The sequence below is a fragment of the Poecilia latipinna genome, unplaced genomic scaffold (assembly GCF_001443285.1).
Source record: "Poecilia latipinna isolate Pla-1442-1.1 unplaced genomic scaffold, P_latipinna-1.0 Scaffold961, whole genome shotgun sequence".
In the NCBI taxonomy this organism is placed as follows: domain Eukaryota; kingdom Metazoa; phylum Chordata; class Actinopteri; order Cyprinodontiformes; family Poeciliidae; genus Poecilia; species Poecilia latipinna.
In genome coordinates this window covers 102843-129180 of record NW_015113577.1, presented here as the reverse complement: position 1 = coordinate 129180, position 26338 = coordinate 102843, and the positions used below count along the sequence as shown (strand labels likewise).

At 39.9% G+C, this 26338-nt stretch overlaps 1 protein-coding gene across 5 annotated transcripts in view; it reads right to left on the bottom strand.

Moving 5' to 3' along the window:
* The window catches only part of LOC106958095 (myelin transcription factor 1-like protein), a 133927-nt gene that overhangs the window by 6121 nt on the left and 101468 nt on the right, over nucleotides 1–26338 (bottom strand). For 3 of the 5 annotated variants that reach the window (XM_015049837.1, XM_015049835.1, XM_015049840.1), the window contains exons 7-18: nucleotides 23474–23608; nucleotides 20236–20326; nucleotides 17414–17521; nucleotides 16424–16650; nucleotides 15024–15310; nucleotides 8517–8747; nucleotides 4922–5043; nucleotides 3617–3679; nucleotides 2895–2963; nucleotides 1821–1883; nucleotides 1658–1741; nucleotides 613–834 (exon numbers count right to left, since the gene is read on the bottom strand). In XM_015049837.1, the coding sequence (XP_014905323.1) occupies nucleotides 613–834; nucleotides 1658–1741; nucleotides 1821–1883; nucleotides 2895–2963; nucleotides 3617–3679; nucleotides 4922–5043; nucleotides 8517–8747; nucleotides 15024–15310; nucleotides 16424–16650; nucleotides 17414–17521; nucleotides 20236–20326; nucleotides 23474–23608 (1702 nt within the window). The remainder of the gene's footprint in view (nucleotides 1–612; nucleotides 835–1657; nucleotides 1742–1820; nucleotides 1884–2894; nucleotides 2964–3616; nucleotides 3680–4921; nucleotides 5044–8516; nucleotides 8748–15023; nucleotides 15311–16423; nucleotides 16651–17413; nucleotides 17522–20235; nucleotides 20327–23473; nucleotides 23609–26338) is intronic. The other 2 variants (XM_015049839.1, XM_015049838.1) reach the window with 2 other exon arrangements.

Below are 26338 nucleotides of genomic sequence, written 5' to 3'. Positions count from 1 at the left end.
GGTTATAAAGAGAGTGAAAATGTTTAAAACAATAATTTTGATGATTATGTTTGCAGTGAATGAAAAAAAAAAAAAAAAAAAATATATATATATATATATATATATATATATATATATATATATATATATATATATATATATATATATATATATATATATAAAAATTCTGCATCTGGAAAATGACCTAAAAACAGGAAATGTTTGATCACATATTATGCTTGACATTGAAAAAGATTAAAACTGTCATGCTTTGTTTCATGCATTGCAAAGATGAAACCAGAATTTGCATACACTAAATAAAAAGAGTTTCAGTTCAAATTTGCTTGTCTTATAGGTCAGTCAGGATTACCTAAGCTACTTATTTCTGCTAAATGCACAATAACGATAAAGAAAATAAAAAAAATAATCATTAATTAATAAAAGATTAGACAACAAAATAAATCCAGCACTACATCGGTCCGAAAGCTGCAATATCATGAAGAATTGCTCGTAAACGGATTCATTTGAAAACAAAAACAGATTTGAATTTACTGAAGAAAACGATCCAATATTGTTTTATTAAATCTAACAAAGCTCATGCAGCTGTACCTGATCCACAGCTCTATGACTTACCTCCTGTGTGTCAGGAAGCTGCCGCTGACGTGTCCCGAGCCGTCGCAGCCTGGTGTCGGGCAGGACATGCCCTCCGTTTTTCCAGACTTCCATGTGAACTGGATCCCGTTCAGGTAGCCATCTTTTTGTCTCTTGGCTGCGATGGGGCAACCTGAAGCACTTCTGTGGGATGCATATTTCCCCGTCACGTGTCCCTGACCGTCACAACCTGGGACCGGACACCTGCGAGCGGATGGAGCGAGACTCAGAGATCTTCCCTTTATCATCTAAAAGGTTGGCTGTTTGTAAAGCAGAGCGTGACATTTTATACCAGAGTTCTTGATTTATATCTTTCGGCCAGCTTTCACCAAAATATATTCATGTGCTTTCATTCCCACAAAACCTTTTTCTTTCAGCAGCAGTCTGTTTTAGATTGTTGTCGTTATATTTCCAGATGCCAATCTTTATATGAAAACTGCATCCAAAGAGAGTTCGCTGTGACAAACCGAATCCAACAGAATGACAAGCTTACGAATGAACAGAGTGTGTTGTTTGTGCTCTGCGCCACCAGAGAAATCAATGCAGCTGCAGGGATGAGGCCACAGAAGCCCATTGTGGGATTTAGGCAGAGTCAATCAATCTCTCTCTGCCTCCATCTCCACTTCTGCTCGCGCGTCTCTTTACCTACACGAGGGTCTGCAGGAGTTTGCCAGAGACCACAGAACCACCTCTCTGTAAACTCCTACAACCTTGCACTTCTGAAGTTCCTCCTACACCTTGATACCAGTGTTAAAACTTTATACTCTTGGTACATTTGTCTTGTCAGAACCAATACTGATTTATTGCTGCTTACGGGGATGTGTGCGGTCGAACAGGAGAATAAGCATGGACTGCACGAGATGTGGTGGGACTGATTAGGAATCGCATGGAGTCCGTTTTGAAGCAGGAAATGAAAAGTCATATGTCACAGGGAGTGGACGGTGAGTAGCGATGGTGGCAGGAGGAAGTTCCAGCCTCGGGGTTTAGCGGTCGGACAAAAGACTTATGATCTGTGCCTGCACGCTACCTGATGGGCTCCTGGTCCTCCTTATTCTCTTTACTGTGGATGATCTTTATCCCACTTTTCCTGGCCCGCGGACACCCTGAAAGACTGCAGACAAATGGCGGAGTTACAAGGCTGAAATGGTCAGAAAGAGAGAAGGGTTTTGTCTGCAGACTGACTGCTGTACCTTCTGTGGGAAGCGTAGTTACCAGTGATATGTCCCGAACCATCACACCCTGGTGTCGGACACCTGGGGCACAAAACATATAGAGGGCTCAGGGCCTAACACAGATCCGCAGTGTCGTAATGATGCTTATTAAAAAAAAAAAAAAACCTGTCAGGCCAATTTCTTAAAACCCCTGACAGATTTGCACTTAGAGTAATCTTTTAATAATATCGTCACATTTCTTTTTATTGCTCATAATATTAATGTTTTGGAATGGCCCGACTTGAATTTGATAACAAACCTATTGACGTAGCTAGAAATTAGAATAATGGAAAGGAGGTCACTCTAAGTTGTGTAACTCACTGTAAGAGATAAATCAAAATAAATGGGAAACTTACAAGAAGCTAGTCGAGAATGTGCACACAGTACAATTGCTGGTATTCCCAGCATTAATGACTTTCCAACTATTGGGAATGGCATACATCCTTTTTTTTTTCTCTAAATGTAAATTAAAACAGACCAATTTTTTAAATTGGTGCCTCTGCCTACACATTTCCATTTTACTGTTATGTCCCATTTTATAAATTTCTTGGTTAAATGAATACAATTTTAAATCTAAATCAGCCTGTGGTAAGAATAATTTTATCCAACACTCATTGTTAAAATATGGAAAATTTCTTAAAATTGCAGTTGCATAACCACATATTTAAAAAAAAAAGTTCAATCTTCGATTTGAGTACTTTTGTAGTCAGGGAAATAATCACATGGTATACATACATACATAATATCATTTACCTGACATCCCATGTACTACATTGTACGAAAAAAAAAAAAAAAAACATTGCCAGTAGTATAGCAATTAGTTTTCCAATACAACAAAAAAGATCACTCAGGCCTGTGGAGACAAACTCCAAAATTGTCTCTTGAAATTTTATTTCATTCTGAGTGTTTATTTTATTTGTTTATTTATCTGAAAAAGTATGCAATTTAAATTAGTATTTTCATTAATAAGCATGGAAATAGAAAATCAAGCAATCAAGCAATCAACCAACCAAAGAAAACACACAAATATCGATTAGTCATCTAAAACCTTACTTGAGTTCTTGTGCATTGTTGGCTAGCATGCTTCGAATGCTTTTATCAGCCAAAGGACAACCTGAGAGACTGAAAAATACAGCAGCAGAATACCAGATTACTCTAAATGAACAACTATGGTTAAAAGACACTGCAGCCACTCTGACAAACACATGCATGAGTAAAATATCAACCAGGAAATGTAAGGAAGCCATGATGCAAGTGCAAAGAGTTGATTAAGAGAAAACAAAAAGAGAAATGTTAACCCTCTGAGTATCTAAAAGCAAACAAATTGAAGCTGTTTTTTTTTTTTTAAATAAAATGACAATATTTAACACGTCAGAACTTTCTTGGGAATTGAGAGGTTGTACAAGTCTCAGGATCCATGCAGACTCATCTCGCTCTGCAACACTCAGCAGTTCTGCTCAAACCTTTTGAATGGTAAATGCACACTCTGCACTGGACTGTGAGAAGGTGCCTGGAGGACTAAATAACATCAGCTTAGAAGGCTTTAAACGTGGCCCACTGAGGAAAAAACTTAATCCAGGGCTTTACCCAAAATAAGCATCTGCTCAATATTTAATTATTTTTTTTTTATGTCTTGCTTCTGCACCTCAATATTCAAAGGGCTAACAGAAAACAGTGAAGCCCTGCCTACAGACGGTTGACAGCATCGTCGAGGTAAGCTGAAAACAATAAAGAAAAATAGACTTAGAATCCACAAGGAGAAAAGGAAGTCACACCTTCGATGTGAGGTGAAATTGCTCGTCAAGTGACCACTTCCATCACACCCCGGTGTGGGACATCTGCCACCGGAAAAATAGATAGATTTTTTTAAGTCCAAAGGGAAGGAAAGGAAAATGTGAAAATCACAGGAAGAAAGGGGGATTTTTATTTTTATGGTTCTCATTGTTTCCAGTTTAGCTTCACTGTCTGTGCTACCTGAGATGGGCTAGTCTTGATGTGGAATGATACTGACAGCTTGAAATGTTTCACACAGATAGCCATTAAATAAAAGTCATATAGCAAGCCAGCGGCACAATGTGGGCAGGAAGAGAGCAGAAACAGTGGATCACTGAGGTTAACTGAACAGAATGAAGGGAGAAACTATAGGTGCATGTCAATAAATTGGGATATCATAGAAATGTAAATTTTTTTTCTGTAATTCAATAATAATTAAAAAAATAATAATTCTACACCGTTGGGTCTGGTGTCTCTCATCGTGTTCAATCGCTCACAGATTGACTTTGCAGAGTAGTACCATGGTTACTAAAGCCTGGTACCTTTAGCAGTGTGGGCGGGTGCAAAGACCTGCTGGAAAACAAAATCGGCATCGCCATAAAGTTCGTCACCAGAGAAATGCGTGGCGTGCTCAAAGATTTTGTATTAGATGGTCGTACAGGCCATCTGTCTTTCCAAATCATCAGTTGCTGTAGAGGCTTCACACAGGACCATAACTTGGATTCTGTGCCTGTCCACTCTCCCTCCAGACTCTTAGATCTTGATTTCCAAATCAAATAAAAAAAATAAATAAAAAAAAAACAATTTTAATCTCAAAAAAGGATGTTTGGTTGGGCCACTGAGTCAAGTCCTTTTTCCCTATAACCCAGTTAAGATGCTTCTGACATTGTTTCTGGTTTCGGAGAGGCTTTGTATAGCAAATACTGTGGTATCAGTTCAGCTGCTTTTGTATATTTTATTTGTATTTTTGGATACAGCACTGTGTGAACAGCCAGCTTCTTCAGTAGCACTGACATTTAATGAACTTACTTGTGGAGATTATAGGCCATAACATTTTCATTACTTGTAATCCATGATCGTCAACAAAAATACAGAAATAAAAGCCTGAAATCTCTTACTCAGCAGGTAGTGAATATATGCACCATACAGGCTTTACTTTCCAAGTAAATTACAGAAAGAAATTTTCTTCTAGATAATATTCTGATCTATTGAGATGCACCAGTAAATGAAGTGGGGGAAAAAAAAATCAGAGCATGAGTGGAACAAAGCAAGTGGGGGTCAGGCGGGAAAAGAACGGGACTCCTTACGTTATCAGGTCCTTCTTACTCTCCTTGCACTGGACGTACTTGGGCTTGGGGCTTGGCATGTTAACATCTGTGGTGTAGGATCGATCCTCCAGCAGATCGTGGAAGGGATCCAGATCATCAGGCTGAAGAGAGGAGAGACACACAAAGTGTTTTCACTAATGTTCACCACAAAATCTGTGCTTCTCTGGTTGTATGTATTCAACTACCTGAAAAGGAAAGCTCTTTTTCTGCAGTGAATCCTTCTGTTACCTTTCTTCCCTCTTTGTCTACTTTCCTCACCCACGTATATCATATGCACTTTCAGGCTACAGAGTTTTGTCAGTGTGGATGCAAATTGGTGAGCCAGTGTGACTATTGAGCCAGTCTAACAGTGCAGTAAAATGGAACAGCAGAGAGGAAATAATGCCAAACGAATGGTGTGAGAGGCCTCACTTGTGGTTATGCCCGTGCTTGTAGTGCTAGTGTGTAGGTATGGAGTATTCTGGGAGTCGCCTCTTGTAATGAATCAACCTGCCACTAGATGGCACTGTGGTGTGGGACCAGACCGCTGTTTGGATTTGCAGTGTGGGGCTATGCTTTTGTCTGCAGTGCATGCAACCAGGGCACGATGCAAGTTGATGCAAATCCATTTTACCTTTCTTTCATATTTTACAGTGTGGGTACAGTAATGGCCATAAAGGCAGAAGTCCAAATCAAGACTAAATTGCTCAGCTGAAACCAGTTTCTCCGATTAATGGCACCGGAATGAGACTGATGCATGCATGCAGACAGAGGACACGGAACGCAAAAAAAGTAGGCTACAATAACGGGACTTACAAACTCACTCTGACACCCTCCCAAAGAGACAAGGGTTCAGCAGACACGCTCTTATGAATATTCACACACAGGAAAGCAGGCGTGTGCACTTGCAAACGCACGCGCATCAGCGTTCCGACAGGCGCACCCAGCAGTGGTGCATTGATTTCCAGCGGTTCTTTGATGAGATGAGCTATTCCGACTCCCTCCCAAGGTGCTACTTTGCATAATTCATTTTGGAGAGGAGAGAAATGTAAAAACAGAAAGCCAGCATGCAGGGAGCACGGAACAAACAGGGGAGATGACTCTTGTGCATGGGGATGTTGACATCAGTTAACAGACAGATCCATTAGGTTTATGTAAAATTTAAAAATAAAAGCCTTTTTTTTATGACTTTTTACCGATTCTGCAGCAAAGATTGAGTCAGACCAGAAGGTAAGAGACCAAGAAAACAATGCAAATGTTTGACTTGGAGACTGTGTTTAATCAATGGCTGCAGGGAGATAACCAGACAGTATATTCTCTCAGTCTCGGGAACGGCAACTGCTGCTATATAATTATCATCAGTGACAAAACTGCTTGCTGTTTGTGCTCCGTTCTATTCTACCCTCCGCTGCTTGTTATCATTTCTGTCTCCTCACTCAGTCACAAAGATTTCTGAGAAGACAAGTTGTCTGTGCTGGAGCATCATCATGAGCCAAACAGGAGGAGAGTCCACAAAACCGAACATACAAAATCATTAGCAAAATTATTATGAATTTCTTTATGCTTCACTTCCAATTAGGAAAAAAAAAATTCTACTAAATTTTTAAAAAGGTCTTGATCAGTTCTCTCTGCTTTCTGGAGCTCTGTCTTAGCTTTTCTTTGTACATTGGCAACTATTTAATTCATTCTCTAGCCAGTATGAGTGAGTACGCAAAGAACTGGTGTGTATTCACTCACTACTCTGGTAGATCTGCTTGGACCTGTTTGAAAACACAAACAGTGAATGAGACAATCTGCAGCAGCCTAATGCATTTACGCATCTAGAGGGGATAAACATGTTCTGTTGAAGTTCAGACTGAGCACAAGAATGGGTCAGGAGAATCTTAGTTCCTTTTACACAAAGTATGTTTGTTGGCTGGTTGTTTATGAAAAACTGGTGGGGGTTTTTTTCATAAACAACCATGTTCATAAGAATAGGAGCACCTTTATAATATCCTGAAGGTGGAGTGTTGGAAAGAGTAGTAGATTCTTAAAGAGACCAATTTCAAAGCGCGAAATAGCAAAGTCAAATTTATTTTAAGCTATGTGTGATATATGCAGCATTCATATCAACTGATGGTAAGAATGAATTGAATGTAATATAAAATGCCACTGAGTCATATCTGGAGTTGCTTAACTTGGCTTTGGATTTTGTTTATTTCTGTGTTATTTTGGTAAGATCTGTCTTATTCCTGTTTTTCTTTAGTTCATTTCTTCTTATTGTTTCTAGTTATGTTTATTTCTTATAGTTAGTCTTTGTTTAGTTCTATTATGTATCCTTAGTCTGGTTATTCTTTAGTGTTATTTCCTGACCCGCTGTGTACTCTCCCTCATCCCCTGTGCCACTTTCTCTCTCTGTCTGCTCAGTCTGCTTCCTCAACTTGCACCTGTAATCAATTAGCTCGTCAGCCTAGGTCTTTTTGTTCAGCGTTCAACCTCCTTAGAATTTAGGCTTTTCATTTTCAGTCACTACTTGCCTGATCCCATCACTTCCTTGCTACAACCCCATGTTCTCCTTGAGTTCCTTTGCTGATTTCCTGATTGAGTATTTTTTTAGTTCTTGATTCCTGACCTGGTTTTCCATGAGTAAGAAAATGCATGGGAGTATTTTGTTACACATGAGCATAACACAATACTCAATTTTTCATTGAAGGGACTATTTTATTCATTAAATCTTCAAACTAATTTGCCGCCTCCAACTCTGCTTTTGGGTCTAACGTCAACCACTACCCATCATGACACTGTCATACACTGTATACCTTCTTAATGTACCTTACTATCCAGTTGTTAAATGATAAATACAAAAAAATTATCAAAACATCAATCAAATCGAAAGGGCTGAGCTTTTCACATTTTGATGTTAGAAGATTTTTTTTTTTGCCATAGATGATCAAGTACACACTAACAGAATGCCATGTTTTTACATTTTAGCCAATAAATTATTTTTTTTATCTTACAAGGGAATTGAATTGTTTGCATCTTTTAATGTATTTCTAATGCAAAAAATGACTTAAGTGGCTAGATTAAAAATCAGAAGAATGTGACAATTTGTTGATTAATCAATCCTTTATCAGTATAATTGATTACTAAAAATATCACTAGCTAATTCACTGCATACAATAACGGCTTTATGCAATAGCTCATTAGAAATCAGCGTTTCGGTAAAGAGTTATTCTACATCTGTTATGTGTTAACATTGCTATTTTCCACTTAAAAAAGTATTAAAAACAGAATTAATTCTTTGCTAATTTGGTTGTTGTGTAGACAGCCATACAGAGAAGAAGTCTTTCTTCTCTCCAAGGTCAGAGTTAGGTGGCTTGATAAATAACTAAAAGATCTCTGTGAAAACAATCAGCAACAAACCATGAACTGAAAGTAAAAGTAAGAGGAAAATGCAGTGTTGAAAGAACAAACAAAGACTATATATATATATATATATATATATATATATATATATATAAAGGCTATTTTAAATGCTTAATAAAGTTTGTTTGCATTAGAAAACTACAGCTAAGCAAACTTTCCAGAGCCACCCTTGAACATTTTCTCTGTTTACCTCTTTCTCATCCTCGTCTATGTGTTTGATCTTGGTGTAGTCTACAGGAAGGTCCCAGCAGTCTGCAGCATCACCCATGCCGTAACAGCGGGAGCCCAGCAGGGCCGCTTGCCTCTGGGGGGACATGGGCTCTAGCGGGGTGAGTACCGAGTCCCCTGCGCCGCCGCCGCACAGACTCTTGCTCATACTCAGGTCCAACGTACCGTTCTCATCAACATCTAGACTGGGGCTCTGGAAGGCATGCATAGGTATGGGGGTGGGGGAGGTTATGCGTTTATATGTGCAGGTTAAGTGAGGAGAAGTGGAAGCAGGTTGGATGATTATATGATTATGGGGAAGGAGAGGAGGATGCATAGAACATAAGGAAGCAGAGATGAAGAGAAGGACATAAAAAACAGAGAGAGGTTCTGATCAATTAGCAATCAAACATGTTCATCATTAGATGGGCAAAGCAGTGCATGATTTTTCCTATGAAAGTACATGAAAAGTTCTAAAATCTTATAAATACTAACTTATTATTAGAATAAAGTGGTTTAAGCTCCCTTGTAACTTAAATCCCTAATCTTTTTTTGGGCTCAAGACTTTGTACAAAAAAAAAAAAGGAAAAAAAAAAGACGACAACAGACTCTTGCGATGTTGAGTAACAATGTTTGCTAATAAGAAGGTCAACAGAAAGGGAGGTTCATCAGTTCTCAAGGACGACTGCATCCCTGTGCGAAGCCCTCCTCTATGCCTCTCTCTGTCTTTCTCTTCCATTCCACGCCTCCATGCTCTGCGCTTTGCAGTCCGAACTGTGTGCGTGTGTTGGGCATGTGTGAACCTAATGTGAGTGGACATCACAAGGGGAGCAAGGGACAAAGGTTAGGGGTGGGGCTGTGAGCAGTGATGAGCAGAAGCAGGAGCAACTCGAACTAGACTGCTGGAAACCCAAAAATAGAGGTAGAACTCTAAGGTGTTCTGGAACAAAGTGGGCCATGTCCACAAGAGCGAAGCGTCCACTTTCCCTACCCACAGCTTAAGTTTCTATTCTAAACTGCACACATTTGTTTGATTTTAAATAAACACTTTAGTTTAGTCCCCTCTATAACGAATATATAAGCCTTTTTCTTAACCAACAAGCCTCTGTATTTTTACACATATGGAGTCTTGACTGAAGTTCAGGCTGGAAGACTCTTTTGGGGCTCCTGGCCCTGCAATCAGTGCCTCCCTCTCCGCAACCCGGACCTATCAACGCAGGTCCAAGCCTCACTCCAGCCAATCAACGTCCAGGCTCTGGTTCAAAAGGACCTTCACTCCCAGCCTCCTCCGCTTACCAGCCCCGATCAACCCACCGCCACCCCACCTCCACCTTCAGCTCCCGGCTCTCAAGCCTCATCATCCTCTGACCGCCGCCACCAGCACAGGCCCCGGGGGGTTTACATTCCCTCGCTGCATCAGGAATGTTCATCGAGCTTATCGAAGTCCGGCGCGACGTCCCTGGCCGGGGCCTGATCGCCAAAGAACTTTGTGTTTATTTTCACGTTATTTTTGTCATTAAACCCTTTTAACTGCTTCCCTCTCTCCGTCTGAGTCTCTCCAGATTGAAATTTCTGACCCTGGTCAATACTGAATGTGCCCTTTGCCTAACAAGCCATTGGACTTCATTCCACTGGTCAGGAGCCCAGACAACTTTTGCAGTAATATTCTAATTACTGCAAAAGTTGTCTGGGCTCCTAAAAACATTTTCCAATGAGATTGAACAATAACTGCTGGTTTGAGTGAAGGGAAACTGATGGACTTTTAATTACTTGCCAGAATATTTCAGCAGCCAAAACGCACACACAAAAAATTTATTGAGTTAAAAGCGAAAACCACATGTTGCAATAATTTTAACAAACGGTGACCTCTTATAAGAGCTTACGTTTTAGTCTGGTTAATTGGTAGCCATTCCCTCATTATTTGCCTCTGATCAAATAATGATCAAGAAAAGCTATGAGCTTCCCCCCACCGTTAAAATTTGTACAAACATTGTCCAAAATTAAAACTGAAAAAAAAAAAAAAAAAAAAAAAAAAAAGATACAGACTCCTCAAAACTTCTCCATTCAATCGCACCTAAAGAAAAAGAGCCGTCTCTTTCAGGTTCATCCTTCAGTGGGATGCTCGTGCATGCATTCCTGGATGTTACAGTGCCTTCTTTGCCTCCGACTCCTTCTGCTTATCTCCACTCTACTCCTTGTTTTCCCCACCCCCATTTTTCCAGTTTTGTGAGGAGGAAAGCCCGTTCTAATTCTGATTCCAGTTGACAGAGTACCCAAGGGTGGATTCTCCTGGTGTCCAAAGCCAAACTCTGTGATGCACTCTGACTCAAATACACGGGGTGATAGATTTGCAACTGGACATGAATACTGCAATAAATGTGGTGCAAAAATAAGGCTGGGGATAACTGTTGAAACAGAGAAAAAACAAAAAAAAACGTGCTGGATGCTGTTCAAGAACTTTAAAAGGTGAGCTGAATAGATCAAGACGCTAGACACAGTACTACTTGATGTCAAATTGAACTTTCAACATTTTTGCGCAGGTCTGTAAAGATTAGAGAGTCAAATTGGAAAGTAATGACACTTAAACAGGAATACAAGAGAGATAAAAGCAGAGGACAAGCATAAAATGAAGGAGAAGACAGGAAGGACGTTTTGCTGAACAGAGGTCATATTCCTGCAGAGATTCTCACTGGGTGAGGCAGTTACCGATCTTGTTTTTATTAATGTGTGCAGTACGTCAGCCTCTTCTTGTTAGCTGTTTTACTGTGTATCACTGTCAAATTAACATGGCCCACCCCTTCATATCAAATTACCAAAGATAATGTGAGAGGACACTGCATTCCCCCACTCTCATTACTAGCTGACTCTTTCTACTCTTGGCCTCTGGTAACCCTTGACCTTTTCTGGAAAGACGTGGTCTAAAGGGGGTTTGGATGAGGTTTCCCACTAAAGCGAATCCACTGTAATCAAACACTATGGTCTTTACATTTGCTTGGTGCTGGGTGAATTTTGTGTAAGCTTCAGTGTATTAATGTGCAATTTTTTTTCTAAACAGGTTGTAAAAAAAAAATGCACTGAAGCATTTCTAACATCTACTTTATTTTTTGAACTCCATCAGGGTGTCTAAAACTTTCCCCTGTAGTTAGATATTATATCTTTTATTGTTCTTAGCCACAGGGAAGGATAAGAAAACATATAATTAAAGTGAGACAGGTGTATTCATAAGTCGGAAAATAGCTATTAGGGAAATAGGTTCTGACCTGAACTTGTCCATATCTATATAGAGCAATAATTAGCACTGTGAGAAACAACACTGGACAAGGACCCAAGTTGACATTGCTACTACATACCACACAGAAGGATAGTAAAGGAAATTTACTGTTGGAGAAACAAAGAAAAAATAAATATTCCAAAGTCCTAATAACATCCAGAAATGTAAATGTGGATTGTGCCAAAACCCTAGCAGACATTTAATTGAATCTGTGTGATGTGTACATGAGAAGACCTGATTTGGGCTCTTGTGGCAGCAAGTATTTCAGATGGGTTTGGTTTGAAAAAAGGAGTGAATCTATCAGTCTTTGCTGTGACCCTGCTTCTCTCCTGGGAACCTTATTATAGTGTGTGGCATCATGGGCTCTTTGAAGTATCAACTTAGGCAAACATCTGGTGGCCTGCATCACAAAACCTGCTGAAAGACAACAAGCCTTTCAGCAGGAGAAAGATGTGGAATATATCTCCAAAATAACAAATAAATGATTCACCAGATGCTACGACTGTATTTCATGGTCATCTCAGTCAGAAGCAGTCAAACTTATTTATTTCTATATACTCTGACCATGTAAAATGTTATAGAGAAATTCTGGCGAGTGAAAGCTTTTTGCACATCTTTACCAGTTGTAAGAAGGACCAGTAAAAACTAATATACTGTGGCTGTTTGTTTAAGTTACAGTGGTCTCTGAGCAATCTGAACTGTATCAAGACTGGTGATGAAGTTGAGTATAAAAATTGCGATTCGTGACAAAAGTCACATATTTTCGCAAAATAAATGAACAAAAAATATAAGTGTGTCAAAGTTTTGTATTGCAAACTGATGCTGAACAGTTTGCCTGATTAGAATAACCAAACGTTTTAGCAAGCACAAACAACTCTCACTTGACCGCTCCCACCTTTGATTTACTCTGAGCCAGAGCTTCTCAGGACCTGCTGCCCTGCATATTTTAGATGTTTCTTTGCCTCAACACATCTGATTCAAATGGCGCTTCATTAACAAGCATCTGCTGAACCTCGTGACCTGCTGAGGAGATAATTCAGACAGGCACGTCGAAGCAGAGAAGCATGTCAGTGGGAAGGCCTGGACACGCTCACAGGGGTCGCCAGCAACAAAAGGTTCCCGCGGAAACAACAATCCTGCTCAAAACACAATACGTTTTAGAGCTTCAGCGACAAATCCAATGAAGTGATTGAGAGAAGCAGGCGGATAGACTGGGTGTAGAAAAAAAAAAAATGAACGAGGTGAGAAAACGAGGTGAGAAAAAGGTGTGCGTGCAAGGCTTCATTCAGACTCAGAAAAAGAACAGCGTGAGCCACGAGGTGAGGTGTTGAGATGAAAGAGGAGGAAGGAAAACAGAATCCTCTGAAGTTTCATATTCTGTCCTGAGAGTTTCCTGCTCATCTCGTCCCAAAGCAGGGGGAGGCGGCTGCGGGTGCACACAACGAAATGAGGTGAAACTACAAAAAAAAAAAAAAAAAAAAACCCAGCCCTGACTGCTCCGGAGCTTGTCCCGCCGAGTTTATTTTGTCTTGAAAATAAGCTTCTTTTGGCCGTTTTCCTTCCCTGTCCTCATTGTTGTTTTGCTCTGTTCTCTCCTCCTTCGCTGTGACATTTACAAATCTCTCCCCCTGTGCCCCCTTTCTTTCTATCAGTCTTTATTCTTAACTCCCTCGCTCTGATTTTCCAGCAGTCTCCTCTGTCAACATAAGCCAACGTTACACCTCCACTGTGCACTCCCACTCTGGCCTCCATTTTCCAGCTTAGCATCTGGGCACAGATAATACAGGAGCACTGTCACCTTATCTCCTCAGAAGTGACACACCGGACTCACGCCGTGTCAAACGGCGCTTCGTCCCAGCTCCTATCTGATTCCCAGACGGAAAATAAAGAAAGTGCCTTGCGGAGCCCTGAGTGTAAGACACAGCTCTGGGTCGCTCACAAGTCATGTGCACGCTGGTGCGGTTATATGCAACTCAAATCTCCTTATCTTTGTCAGTTTTCTATGCCAGAATTAGCATAATGAAGGAAGGAAAGGGATAATCTGGATGTGGATATTTCTGCACCTGCAGCAGGAGGCCACAGCATTACAGAGGAACTATTCAGTACATCTTGGCAATACTCTTAGAAGTCATATGGGCTTCAGAGTCAAATCAGGAAATGCATCATGATTTCACTACTGAAATTCATTAGAAACACATGTCCATATCCATGAAAAAAAACCAAACTCATTTATTTACTGATTTCAGGAAATAATTTCTCAGTTTCAAATGAATATGTTGGAGAAAAATGATTTGCTGCAGTGACCCTTGAAAGGAAGCCTTTCAAGAAGAGAAGTTTCAAAGTAATTTGTTGTAAATGGTGCTTGAAGGCTTACAAGTGTCTCCCTCTTTCCTCAAAATGTGTCCATGGTCAATATGGCCAAACACTGACTTTTGTTCTAGGACACGGAACTTGTCTCCTTCCCGAGTAGTTTGATCATTGGACATTCCTGTTTAGGCTTGAACAGATGGACGCAGCACATTCAAGCAACCGGAAACCAGATGTGCAACTCTTTTCCAAAGCCGAAACATAAATAAGCCGGATATTCAAATGAACAAACATAAAAAAATACATCTCTCACATATTCCTTCTCTTATTATTGTGGTATTTAGGAAATAGAGACAATTTTGGTAACTAACTGACCTAAAACAGGAGACATTTGGTCTTATTTAACTGTAGACAGCGAGAAAAAAGGTCCATGTGTCTTTATATTTGGTGTAAACTTCTGGTTTCAACTGCATGTTGAATCGTGAAAGTTAAAAGCATTGCTTTGCCGGGAGTGGGACTGAAAACCTGGGTAGCCAATGGTCTTAAGTGGTCTAAAGAAAAATTGAAATTGAAAAAAAGAGGCTTCGATTTACCAGAGAGCATAAAGATTTGAGACTCAGAGACTTTCCATCACAGTGAAGATCTTAACCTCAGTGAAGATCTTTGGGACAGCAATCCGACTCTCCCGTCATTTCTACAAGATTGTGGCAAAGTAGCAACCGATCACTGAAATAAATGCAGCAACGTCGCAATAGCTTTACAAAACGATGCCACAGTGAATGTGTGTTGCAATCAAAGCTGGAGGTTAGAATATCAGAGTTGTCTTTTTTACAGGGTCATTTTTTTTTTTATAGTAGTTAATTAAACAAGCACATTTTTGAGTGCATTTAAACCCCGCCCCTCTGCTCTCACCTGTGAACATAAGTCCTGGGGTTTTCCGCCCATGCCGTGGGGCATCTCCCGGCAGCGCGTGGAAAGGTTGAGGATTGCGGTCGCCGCCATGTGGGCAGCTTCCATGTCATGGCTGTAGTCGAAGCTGCTCTTGCTGCACGTGCTGCTGGCGCTGCTGCCCCCTCCACCTCCGCCTCCTCCCGCGCCCCTTCCACCACCCCCACAGCTCAGGCTGCTGTTGCTGCTGCTGGGGGCGTAGGTGCTGGTGGTGCTGCTGGCTGAGCTGGAGTTCTTGCAGTATCGTTTGGCTGCAGGGACACACAATTAAACAACCTTCTTTTTTTTTTTTTTTGCCCATCCTGCAACATTTGACCAAACACAATGACTTTTAATCCAAGTGTAATATAATAAAAGTATGATTCACAGAAAGGTGCAAAACATATGAACAAAATTTCTAAATAAGATGAATTTCAGAAATTAAAACGTCTACAATAATTAACAAATTTTTGTTTGCAAGAAGGCGGTCAAATTCATGTATGAGCAGGAAACGGGCTGTAAAATGATTCCCAGAAGGGACTGTGCTTGGGTTACATGTTGGCCATAATACATGGTAGGTTTGATGCACAACATCTCTGGTTAAAAAGAAGAACCCAACATTCTATTTGACTGAAAGTTAGAACTCAAATTCTTAACAGCAAATTGAAACCCTGCTAAGATCTATATCAGGTTCGTAGTTGATCTTGCCAATATGGATTGTGTGCCCAGGTGGGCCTCATATAGGACAACATTATGAGCCCAGGCCCATTCAGTATCCATCCAATGCTGGGCAAAATCCACAAACACATCTTGGCTGGATTTTCTGTTAGGTTTTGAAGGGTCTTCCTATCCAGTCCTGGGTCATTCTCACAGAAACTTTTACTTAAAACCTAAATCTACCTGCCTTGGAAGATAATCCAGTTTTCCATGTCTCATAGAGGCGTTTGCATATTTTTAACCAAATAATATCTGGGACATTTGCTGGATAGAGCTGAGTATCATCTGCAAAACGATGGAAGTGAGATGATATTGATCAAATAAAGCATGTACAGAGGAAACAGAATCGAACCTAGTCAAGAAACTTTGTAACATCATAAGTAAAAATGGTATCTATGGTGACAGATCAAATTGTACAAACTAAAATCTGTCAGACAGATATGATTAAGACCACCTCACAATCACAAATAAATTAAGATCAAGTAAAGATGTTTGGCAAAGTCCTAAAAGTTTTTTTTTTTGTTCAGTTTCAAATTTTTGGGAGATGCAAGTCTTCTTGGACAGAAGCAGAAACTATTCTGAGATAATTCCCTGCATAGATATGTGAAAGAAATCGGACATATTACGAGAATCTCTTTAAAGAGTCTTATGCTGCTTTAAAATAGTACCATCATATCCTTTGGGGGATGTGTCCCTGTGCCCGTGAACTTTGGGTGCAATGGCCCGCTTTCCATACACTTGGTGGTTGTTGCTGCCATCAAAAGCGCTGTAGTCGAAGCTGGTCTTGGAGTACTTCTCCAGTTCCTTGGCCAGGTTGGAGCGGGGCGTGCTGGTGGAGACATTGTTCTTGTAACCATACTGTGGATAGTCCAGTTGTTTGACAAAGCACATAGGCCTGGAAAATAAATGACGAGGGGGTGGAAGTTGGACCGAGGCACTGAACATTGCCCAGGGGGGAGGAGAAGAAACCTGGTTTTTGGTTAAAAAAAAAGAAAAATGTGTGGAATGGAGGGAGGAAGAGAACGAGCAGGCGGCTGTGGGAAAATTAATACATGGAGGATGATAGAAGATGAAAAATGACTGAAGGTGCAGGGCTGTTCTGCTCTTCTTTAAGAAAAAGAAACTGCTTTGAGTATTTTTAAGTAAATGCAATAAAAGAAAAAAAAATTGAATCAAGCATTTCTTTTATTTCTCTTTTATGTGATTTCATCATTTGATGTGCATTTACAGCCTCAATTTAGGCTTGGGAAGAAAACGGTGCCTGATATTCTGTTTGATACGGATATAAAAATTCACAACTACTTATGACTTTTCATCACAGCATTTTCATGTCTATCAAAGACACTCATTCAAAACGCAGGGCCTGAACGACGATGAATGAGGCATATTTTGTTCAAATGAACGTGCAGTCTCTCGGGTGTATTCTCAGGGGACAGCAGAACTTAAACATGAAACAAAAAAGGGGAGACATCAAATCTCAATTACAGGATGTACGAGGAAAAAGAAAGAAAGAAATCCCACATGATATGAGTGGTTTTTTTTTTTTGTTGTTTTTGTTTTTTCTGGGTTTATCTCAGTGCATCATGTCACAACAAATTTCACAGCTTTGTGAAAATTTCAAATCGGACATGAGAAGGAAAGATCTGAGTGAATACTACCTTAAGACTCTGTCAGAGGCTTGGTTGGACTTTGGGCCATTGCAGCTCTGATGCTTCTCTTGGGCTTTTGCCAACTTTTCAGCAGCAGCAATCGGGCATCCAGATAGACTGAAATGAGAAGGGAAATTTAGATTCTACGTAGAGCGAACATAATATAAAATGTTTGGCTTGTTAGAAGTGCTTGTCATCCAGTCTGTCGAGCTGCCGGAGCGACTGACTGTGCATCTGCCTGTCAGCCAGTTTGAAACATCGACTGAAAGCACCTAACTACAGTTCAGGAAGTCTCTGCTTAAAATATGCAGAAATAAAAGATGCAAACTCATTAATTTTCATCACTTTTAACACTTTTGATAACAACGCAGTTGGCAACAGCTTGCATGTTTCTGGTTGAGCAGCTTAAGATAATTCTCGGAATAGATTCTCCCATATGGACAAATCTTAATTTTTTATATACATTCTGCAGCTTGTTGCCTTCAAAGACCAGGAGTTGACAGGAAAAACCCACACATATGGGATATACTGTGCAAACCCTATTTTATAAAGAAGAAAAACTGGTGAAGATTTTATTCTAATTAATATTTTGTACAATTATAATCTGTTCTGCAACATAGTAATTCATATATTTGGAGTAAATAACTATTAGAGAGAATTTTGAGAATTGAAACTGATGGCCAAACTTATGTAAGCAAGGCCCAATAGCATGGTGGAAGATTATCTTTTTAGCAGCATAACTGGTGATAGGTGGGTACCAATACTGGACATGTAAAAGAGGCACCAACAAAGGCTTTATCATTCAGAGCAGAGACAGATCATGCAGCATTTATTTAAGCCAAAATGAAACATCAGCTAACTACAAAACAGTCCCAAAATTAAAAAAAATATATATGTATATTAAAAGAAAGAGAAAAATTATAAATATGCAACATTCCAAGCATTTCTGTCTATGTCGATTCAATTTGTAGCTGTTTTTTTTAAAATTGATATTTTGTGTCTGACCAGAGAAGATGCCACATAAAACATCAAAGGCTTCCACAGCAGAGGACTCGTCTAAAACCAGAGAGGAAAAATACAAGTTCTTAAAGTAGAAAGCTTTGAGTAAGTCTAACAAAAGTAGTGTTTTTAATCTTTTGTTCTTTGGGCCTGTTGTTCATGTTTTGAGAAAGAATTCTTAGGCTTTCATTTTCAATTTAATCTGTTTTCTTAATATTAGTAAGAATATTCGGGGGCTGGGGGAGAGTGTATTTTATGGGCTCTGACGGCAAGTTCTCTTTTGTGTATGTGTATCTGTGGGTGTGTAAGTGAGTTTCGTGTTTCTTTTTGCACTCGTCATACTCCTTCTTGCCACAAGAGGCAGTCAGGTGAAATATGACTTTTGACTGACTTCTAGCAGACAGAACTAGATATTCAGAGGTCAGGATCCAGAGACAAGTCACTTGTCGAGTCCTGCTGAACAGCAAAATCCAAAAATAATGTTTTTTCTAAATTTTTCTTAATTTATATGTAACGCAGCAACGCCAGTCTTCTTTTGGTGCGAATGTGCAAGTCGAGTTGATGTTTACCAAACATAAATGTACATGCCGGAAAGATTCTAGAGAGTCTAGCAAATGTATTTACTCCCCTTGAGCTTGTTCTGTGTCTCTTCAATGTGTTTGGATTGGATTTTTGTAATAGATCACCGTCGAAGTGGAACTAGTATGATAAATGGCTGACATTTTAAATGCACATAAAAGTCTCAAAAATAATTTGTTATATGATTTTATTAAGTGCTATCAGAGTAAAGCAGGTTGAATTCAAATTCATATGTTTTAAAGGATTTTTGTTTAAAACACTACTTTCTTTAGGGTTATTGCATAAAAACCTTAAAGTCTACATGGGTTTGTGGGTGTGACATGCCAAAACGATGGAGAAGGTCAAGGGACATGAGTACTTTTTGCAAGACATTGTGTGACGGGAATGCATTTAGTTAATCTTAGATATATTTTCTTGCTATCACTTCATTTTGCTATCTTTAACCTCTATTATTCTCCATCTTGACTGTCAAATGTGTCGTGTGAAAAAAATTATTTGTGACAATGGCCCGGAGCCAGTTGTCTCCGCGCGCAACCTGCCGTGATGAGCACATGCACGGATGAGATTGTGGAAAAAGTGTGAAGTAGTATGTGGAGGTTTATAGCAGACCTTTCGTGCAGAAGTGAAAGTTTACTGTGCGCGGCTGTGTGGTGCCGCAGTTTGTCACCGAGCTCAGCATGGAGTCACCCGTTCTTGGTCCTCCCAGGTCTGCACCTCTCCTGTCACCCTGGCTGAGTGGCAGCAAGGTGCTAATGGCTGCTGCTATGCCCGAATCCCTGAGCATCTGCTGCGGGTGACACTCTTTTTTTTTTTTTTTTTTTTCTTTCCCCCCCCCCCCCTCTGACAGCAGCGCCAAGCAGCTATTTCAGTTCCTACCTCCAAACCTGCACCTGATAGATGGCTTTTTTTTTTTTTTTTTTTTTTCCTGGGGCTGAGGAATGATTTATGCTGTGGGAAGTGTGACTTGCTGCATTCAAACCAGCCTTAGCTAAATTATGTGATTGTGAAGCAGCTCGAGTGTTTTGATCATTTCTAGCGTCCACACACGCGCACACAGACACAAAACGTTAAAAAGAATGAATTCACTTACAATCAAATCTAAAAAAAAAAAAAAAAAACATTGAAAAAGCAAAAAAATAACTGATGAAATAAAGAATACCTCAAAAGAGGGATGATCAAAAATAATCCCACAGGAAAGAAAATGGAGAAAAAAAAAGGGACAAATACGAGCTTCACACAAGATGAGCTCTTACCTTCTATGAGAGTTTCTGTTGCTATTGACATGGCCGCGTCCCGTGCAGCCAGGCGTAGGACACTTAAGAACATTCTCATACATTGCCACAACTTCGCACAGACAGGAGACAGGAGTGAAAGACAGGGAAGGTTAGGAGCCCTTTACAATCACCCATGAGCGCTATTAGTGTGTGAGGAACCTGGCATTATAAACATCATTAAGAAATGAACCCAAATGACCTCTTTTTCATTTTAATGAACACAAGTTTGAAAGGGCAGGCGAGGTTTCCCACCATATTGCTTCCACTTATCTAGCTCTTTCAAATTAGTATTCATGGAATGAGGGACATTCATGAATAAAAAGATGTCATTTGGGTTTGACAGGACAAAGCCGGTGACAGACAGGAATAGAAGGAAATTTTTTTGGCGCATGCAAACAGCTTACAGTCATGCAAAACGGGAGCCTTAAAATCGATGTTGGGACACAAACAGAGGGGAATGCAGCTTCTTGACTGTGTGCTTTCGTATCATCCATGCCTTGTTAGGGCACAAAGTGCAGTCTCCAATACCGTTTACCGTTAAAACAGTCCATAACGCTCTCACATCACCTCAGCAACTAGCCAATTAGATTAATGATCTATGGATGTCCGAGAGGAGCCGTCAGAGCGCAGCAGGCTTGGGGGAGGAGGAGGAGGAGTCTCCATGCTGGTGGCGTGTGGGGCCAAACCCATCGGCATGAGCTTCATCATTATCGCCCCCTTAAACTTTAACCCCACATCATCCTCCTTCCCCTAAATACTAATTGGTGTTTGGTGCAGGTAATTGGACAAAGCAACCCCCAACTCTCAACATGGCACGAGACAATACATTATGCATATTCCTACTTTGCGCTGGCCTTCTGTTGGGGGACAGGAAGTGTAGCAAAAAATTCAAGCTCTACTCTGAAGAGAAGCCTAAAGTGAATAATATAATGAATCCAAAGACATGTGGCACAGGATGGTTTGAATAATATTTAGGCTGTTTTTGATGTATGCTTGAAAGCTTCATCTCCATAAGAAAAACAATACTCATGGACAGTTTACTTTTCTGATAGTAGCAGTCTGTTACAAGATCTTTCAGCATAAAAATGCCACAGCATTTCTTGTCAAAGTATACAAATGATTTGTAAGCCCTGTAAGAATACCGGTTTATGTGCTAATAAAACAAAAGTTAGCATCTGCTTTTGAAGTTCTTTTTTTTTTTTTTTACAGAGTCTGGGCCCAGCTAGATCCAGTTCAAAATGTAAAATCTAAACCTGTAAAAATTACTTTCTAAAAACAGATTATCCGATTTGCAATTCAAGATTCATAAAATCAGTCTTCTTTTGTGGGAAAGCAAAAAAGGGGAGTGGTTTCAATGCTTTTTGTTATTAGGATCATTTAATAATCATAAAAAGCAACCAGTAGCAAACTAGTTAAACCTTAAATAAGTTATTTTACACTTAACGGTAGTTTCAAACAGTGCTTGTCATTTTTGACGACTCATACTGAGTTTGTGTAAACAAAAAAATGTGAAAAATATTGTTAAAATATGGTAATTTCATTTTCATGAATATATGTATTGTTATTCTCCAACTCACTTCCTCCAGTCCATTTGTAATCTAATATGGGTTTAAGTTTTAGGATTTTTATTTTGTGTCTCAAAGTTTACTTGCTTATTGTCTTGTATAAAAAAATCACATTTTATTCAGGATTAACACACTTTCCCATTGGTTATGGGAAAATCACCTTTTAGTCTTTTTCTTTTTTTAGTTTTGATGGATGGAATTTAAAAAAAATGAAGATTTCAAACACTTGATCACAACTGCATCACAAAATGCAGTTTTCTTCTACTAAAAAAAACCCCAAAATGAGCAAATAGTCAGAAAGAAATACTCTGAGATCTAATTTAATCGTCATTTTTCACAAGTATGGTCAAACTGCACTTTGTGATTTCCCAATTACATAAAGTCACTGAATTAATAATACATGCTCCATTCATAACAGAAAATGTCTTAATGGGAAAGAGTAAGAAAGGCTCAACCCTTCAGGCTATCAGATGTAATATATGCTCCTATTTACCTTCAATTGTCCTCTTGATGACTGAAAATGCTAAGTCTTGAATTATTCACTTGGACATGTATATATATATTTTTATTATTTGTAGGAGGAAGAACAGAAGAAGTAGGTGTTTTGATGACCCTGCTCAGAGTTTTACTAAAAGGCAGACTGACAGTAGTGGTGGACAGCGGATGTCTATTCATGACCTTTCCAAGTTCTGCTTAAAATCTCCTGGTTCAGGATACCTGCTCTGAGTCATTTTGCAGTTTGTTTGGGGCCAAAAACCACACTTGTGTGTGGTCTAGCTCTTTCATATTATCTGTTTTTTTAAAACTTTTTTTTTTTTTTTTACTTATGTCTGGGTCATGGCACATCCTAACTTAATTTTCATTCCGTCGTTAATGAAAAATACACACGAGACTAGATGAGTGCGCAGGGTGAAAGAGACTGAATCAGCACGCTGAATGCTCTAAAGGGAAAACTCATTTTTCATTCAAGGCTAATGTTTATTGCCACCTCTCTTGATCTGTGGCTTACAGATATGAGACTGCCGCCCTATTCAACAGAATTCAATTGAGCGAGGAACACAAATAAATGAACAGGGTTTATGCCATGGATGACTGAAGCACGCTCAGTGTTATCAAGGTCTGCGAGCATTTTCGAGTTTCAAGAAAATGAAAAAATTATGACTCTATTAACAGGAAAAAAAAGCTCCAGAAATGAACGGAGAGCAAACTGTTTAACCTTTCTTTCCCCTCAGACATGCGCTGACATGCAGTGAGAAAACACACAACCCTCAACAGGACTCCATTCACAATGAGGAAGTGGGATTATCTTATTCTCTCCGTCGCTGTCAGTCAGTGCAGCTGTGTCAAGCAGGCCAGTGAATCTGTAACCGACAGCCCTCGACTGTCCTGCCAATTACCAAAACCTCATTTCCCACCTCATCAACGACGGCACCCTTAGCAGACAGTCAGAAAACAAAACCACGACCCCGTGCAAAATGCCGGAGGAAGCTTGGTGCAGCTGCAACCCATCCGACCTCTCACAATAAAACAGGTACACACCGACGTAGCACCAGACATGGCGGCAAGCACAGAGCACATGCTGATTGCTGAACATCAAAGAACAGGGAGGACACTGGCTGAGACCGACTGCTACATGTAGCTGATTTACTCACTTTCTGGCGGCACTCTGTCTTTGTGCGGACAGCCCGACAGGCTGCGGTGGTGGGGGTACAGGCCCGTCACGTGACCCGTTCCGTCACAGCCCGGCGTCGGACATCGGCTCTCCTTCTTGTCTGCGCGGGAAACATCTGTGGGCAGAAAGCTTCGTGACAGACTTGGAAAGTGTTGGAATGTTTCCATGCTACCATCGTAATGATCATTTGTGGATTCATCACAATGTGAAAGTCTTAAATGTTTGCAGTTGAGTTTTGTTTGTCGTGTCGACTTGTAAGCAAGATGGTTATGCAGAGACCAGTGAAGAGCTGGTCACTGGAGCCTCTGTTCTGTATCTGTTTTAGAGCTGAACGTCGTCCTTACACCTTCTTCAGGTGTCTGAACTCCTGCCATCAGAAAAACACATTGAAAGCAAAAACACCAGTCTGCCACGTAACAGTCAACCTCAAGATAGTGAGATGCCAACCTGCTGTCAATATTATGTGTTTTTCATATTGCTTGAAACTATTGGGTTCACAAAATGACAGTTAATTACTCTAAAAAAACTGTTTTACAAATATTTTAGACATCGAGATAGAGTTCAAAAATGTATTTTAATTCTGGTCAGTGTTTCTCCAGCTAGAATCACACTCTCTGAAAACGTATGGGTTTTTTATACTAACTAAGCAAAGGATAATCATGACTAAATAAAAGCAGCAACCAGACCTAACATTACAGATGTTACTGGGTAACGTGTGAGATTTCTGTAGTAGTAAGAATACAAATATATGGTAAAAGTAAAAGTATATAACCAAAGGTTAATGCTTAGAAGAGAACGGGAATGATTTAGGCAACTTGTGCTGCCGGTGTGTTTAGTTTTTGATTCTAGGACTGTTACACAAGACGTCTTTATTTTTACATTCTAAAGATGAATAATTTCTAAAGACGCAATTTTTGCTTAAGCATAATGCTGCACATCCTTTACTGAGAAAGAGAAGTACAGTTTTCAAATCAATACCGTTCCACTTGTTCAAATTTAACAAATATGCCCATGCCTAATGTGGAGTCTTAAAAAGACAGAAAACCTCAAGAGTTTCTTTTCAAGTTTGTCTTTCCATTAATTGGAAGGCGCTGAAAGTTTGTACTCAGCTCGATACCAATGCAATAGTAAGCAAGCAAGTGACCTCATAGGTGCCAAAGACGAATGCCAAGTGCATGGATGAGATTTCTAACAGCAACTGCATTTTATTATATAGTGTCTGTATGAACTCGGTTTAAATTCAACATATTTTACAAGGATCTTTAATAATAAAAAAAAAGGTCCCCACTTTGGTGACAACAACCAAATAAAGTCCATCCTGGACCCGGCTCTATTGTGGTTTAATGTTTTTAATATGTGCTATTTTTCTACAAACTGGATTCCAAAAAAGTTGGGACACTAAACAAATTGTGAATAAAAACTGAATGCATTGATGTGGAGATGGCAAATGTCAATATTTTATTCGTAATAGAACATAGATGGCAGATCAAAAGTTTAATTTAAAATGTTAAAATGTAACATTTGAAAGGAAAAATATGTTGATTCAAAATTTCATAGTGTCTACAAATCCCAAAAAAGTTGGGACAAGTAGCAGTAAGTGGCTGGAAAAAGGAAATTGAACATATAACAAAGAGCTGGAAGACCAATTAACACTAATTAGGTCAATTGACAACATGATTGGGTATAAAAAGAGCTTCTTAGAGTGTCAGTGTCTCTCTGAAGCCAAGATGGTAAGAGGATCACCAATTCCACCATTGTTGCGCAGAAAGATAGTGCAGCAATACCAGAATGGTGTTACCCAGAGTAAAATAGCAAAGACTTTTAAGTTATCATCATCAACCGTGCATAACATCATCAAAAGATTCAGAGAATCTGGAACAATCTCTGTGTGTAAGGGTCAAGGCCGTAAAACTCTACTGGAGGCTGATGATCTCTGGGCCCTTAAACGTCACTGCACCTCAAACAGGAATGCCACTGTCAAGGAAATAACAGCATGGGCTCAGGAATACTTCCAGAAAGCATTGCCAGTGAACACAATTCACCGTGCCATCGACCACTGCCAGCTGAAACTCTACAGTGCAAAGAGGAAGCCATTTCTAAGCAAGCTCCACAAGGTCAGCCGTTTGCACTGGGCCAGGAGTCATTTAAAATGGAGTGAGGCAAAATGGAAGACTGCTCTGTGGTCAGATGAGTCACGATTTGAAGTTCTTTATGGAAGACTGGGATGCCATGTCATTCGGACCAGAAAGGACAAGGATAACCCAAGTTGTTATCAATGCTCCGTTCAGAAGCCTGCATCACTGATGGTATGGGGTTGCATGAGTGCTTGTGGCATGGGCAGCTTGCATGTCTGGAAAGACACCATTAATGCAGAGAACTATGTTCAGGTTCTAGAACAACATATACTCCCATCTAGACGTCATCTCTTTCAGGGAAGACCCTGCATTTTTCAACAAGATAATGCCAGACCACATTCTGCAGCAATCACAACATCATGGCTACGTAGGAGAAGGATCCGGGTACTGAAATGGCCAGCCTGCAGACCAGTTCTCTATATGTTCTCACATATAGAGAACATTTGGCGCATCATAAAGAGGAAGGTGCGACAAAGAAGGCCCAAGACGATTGAACAGTTAGAGGCCTGTATTAGACATGAATGGGAGAGCATTCCTATTTCTAAACTTGAGAAACTGGTCTCCTCTGTCCCCAAACATCTGCTGAGTGTTGTAAGAAGGAGAGATGCCATGCAGTGGTAAAAATGGCCTTGTCCCAACTTTTTTGGGATTTGTTGACGTTATGAAATTTTGAAACATATTTTTCCCTTAAAATAATACATTCTCTCAGT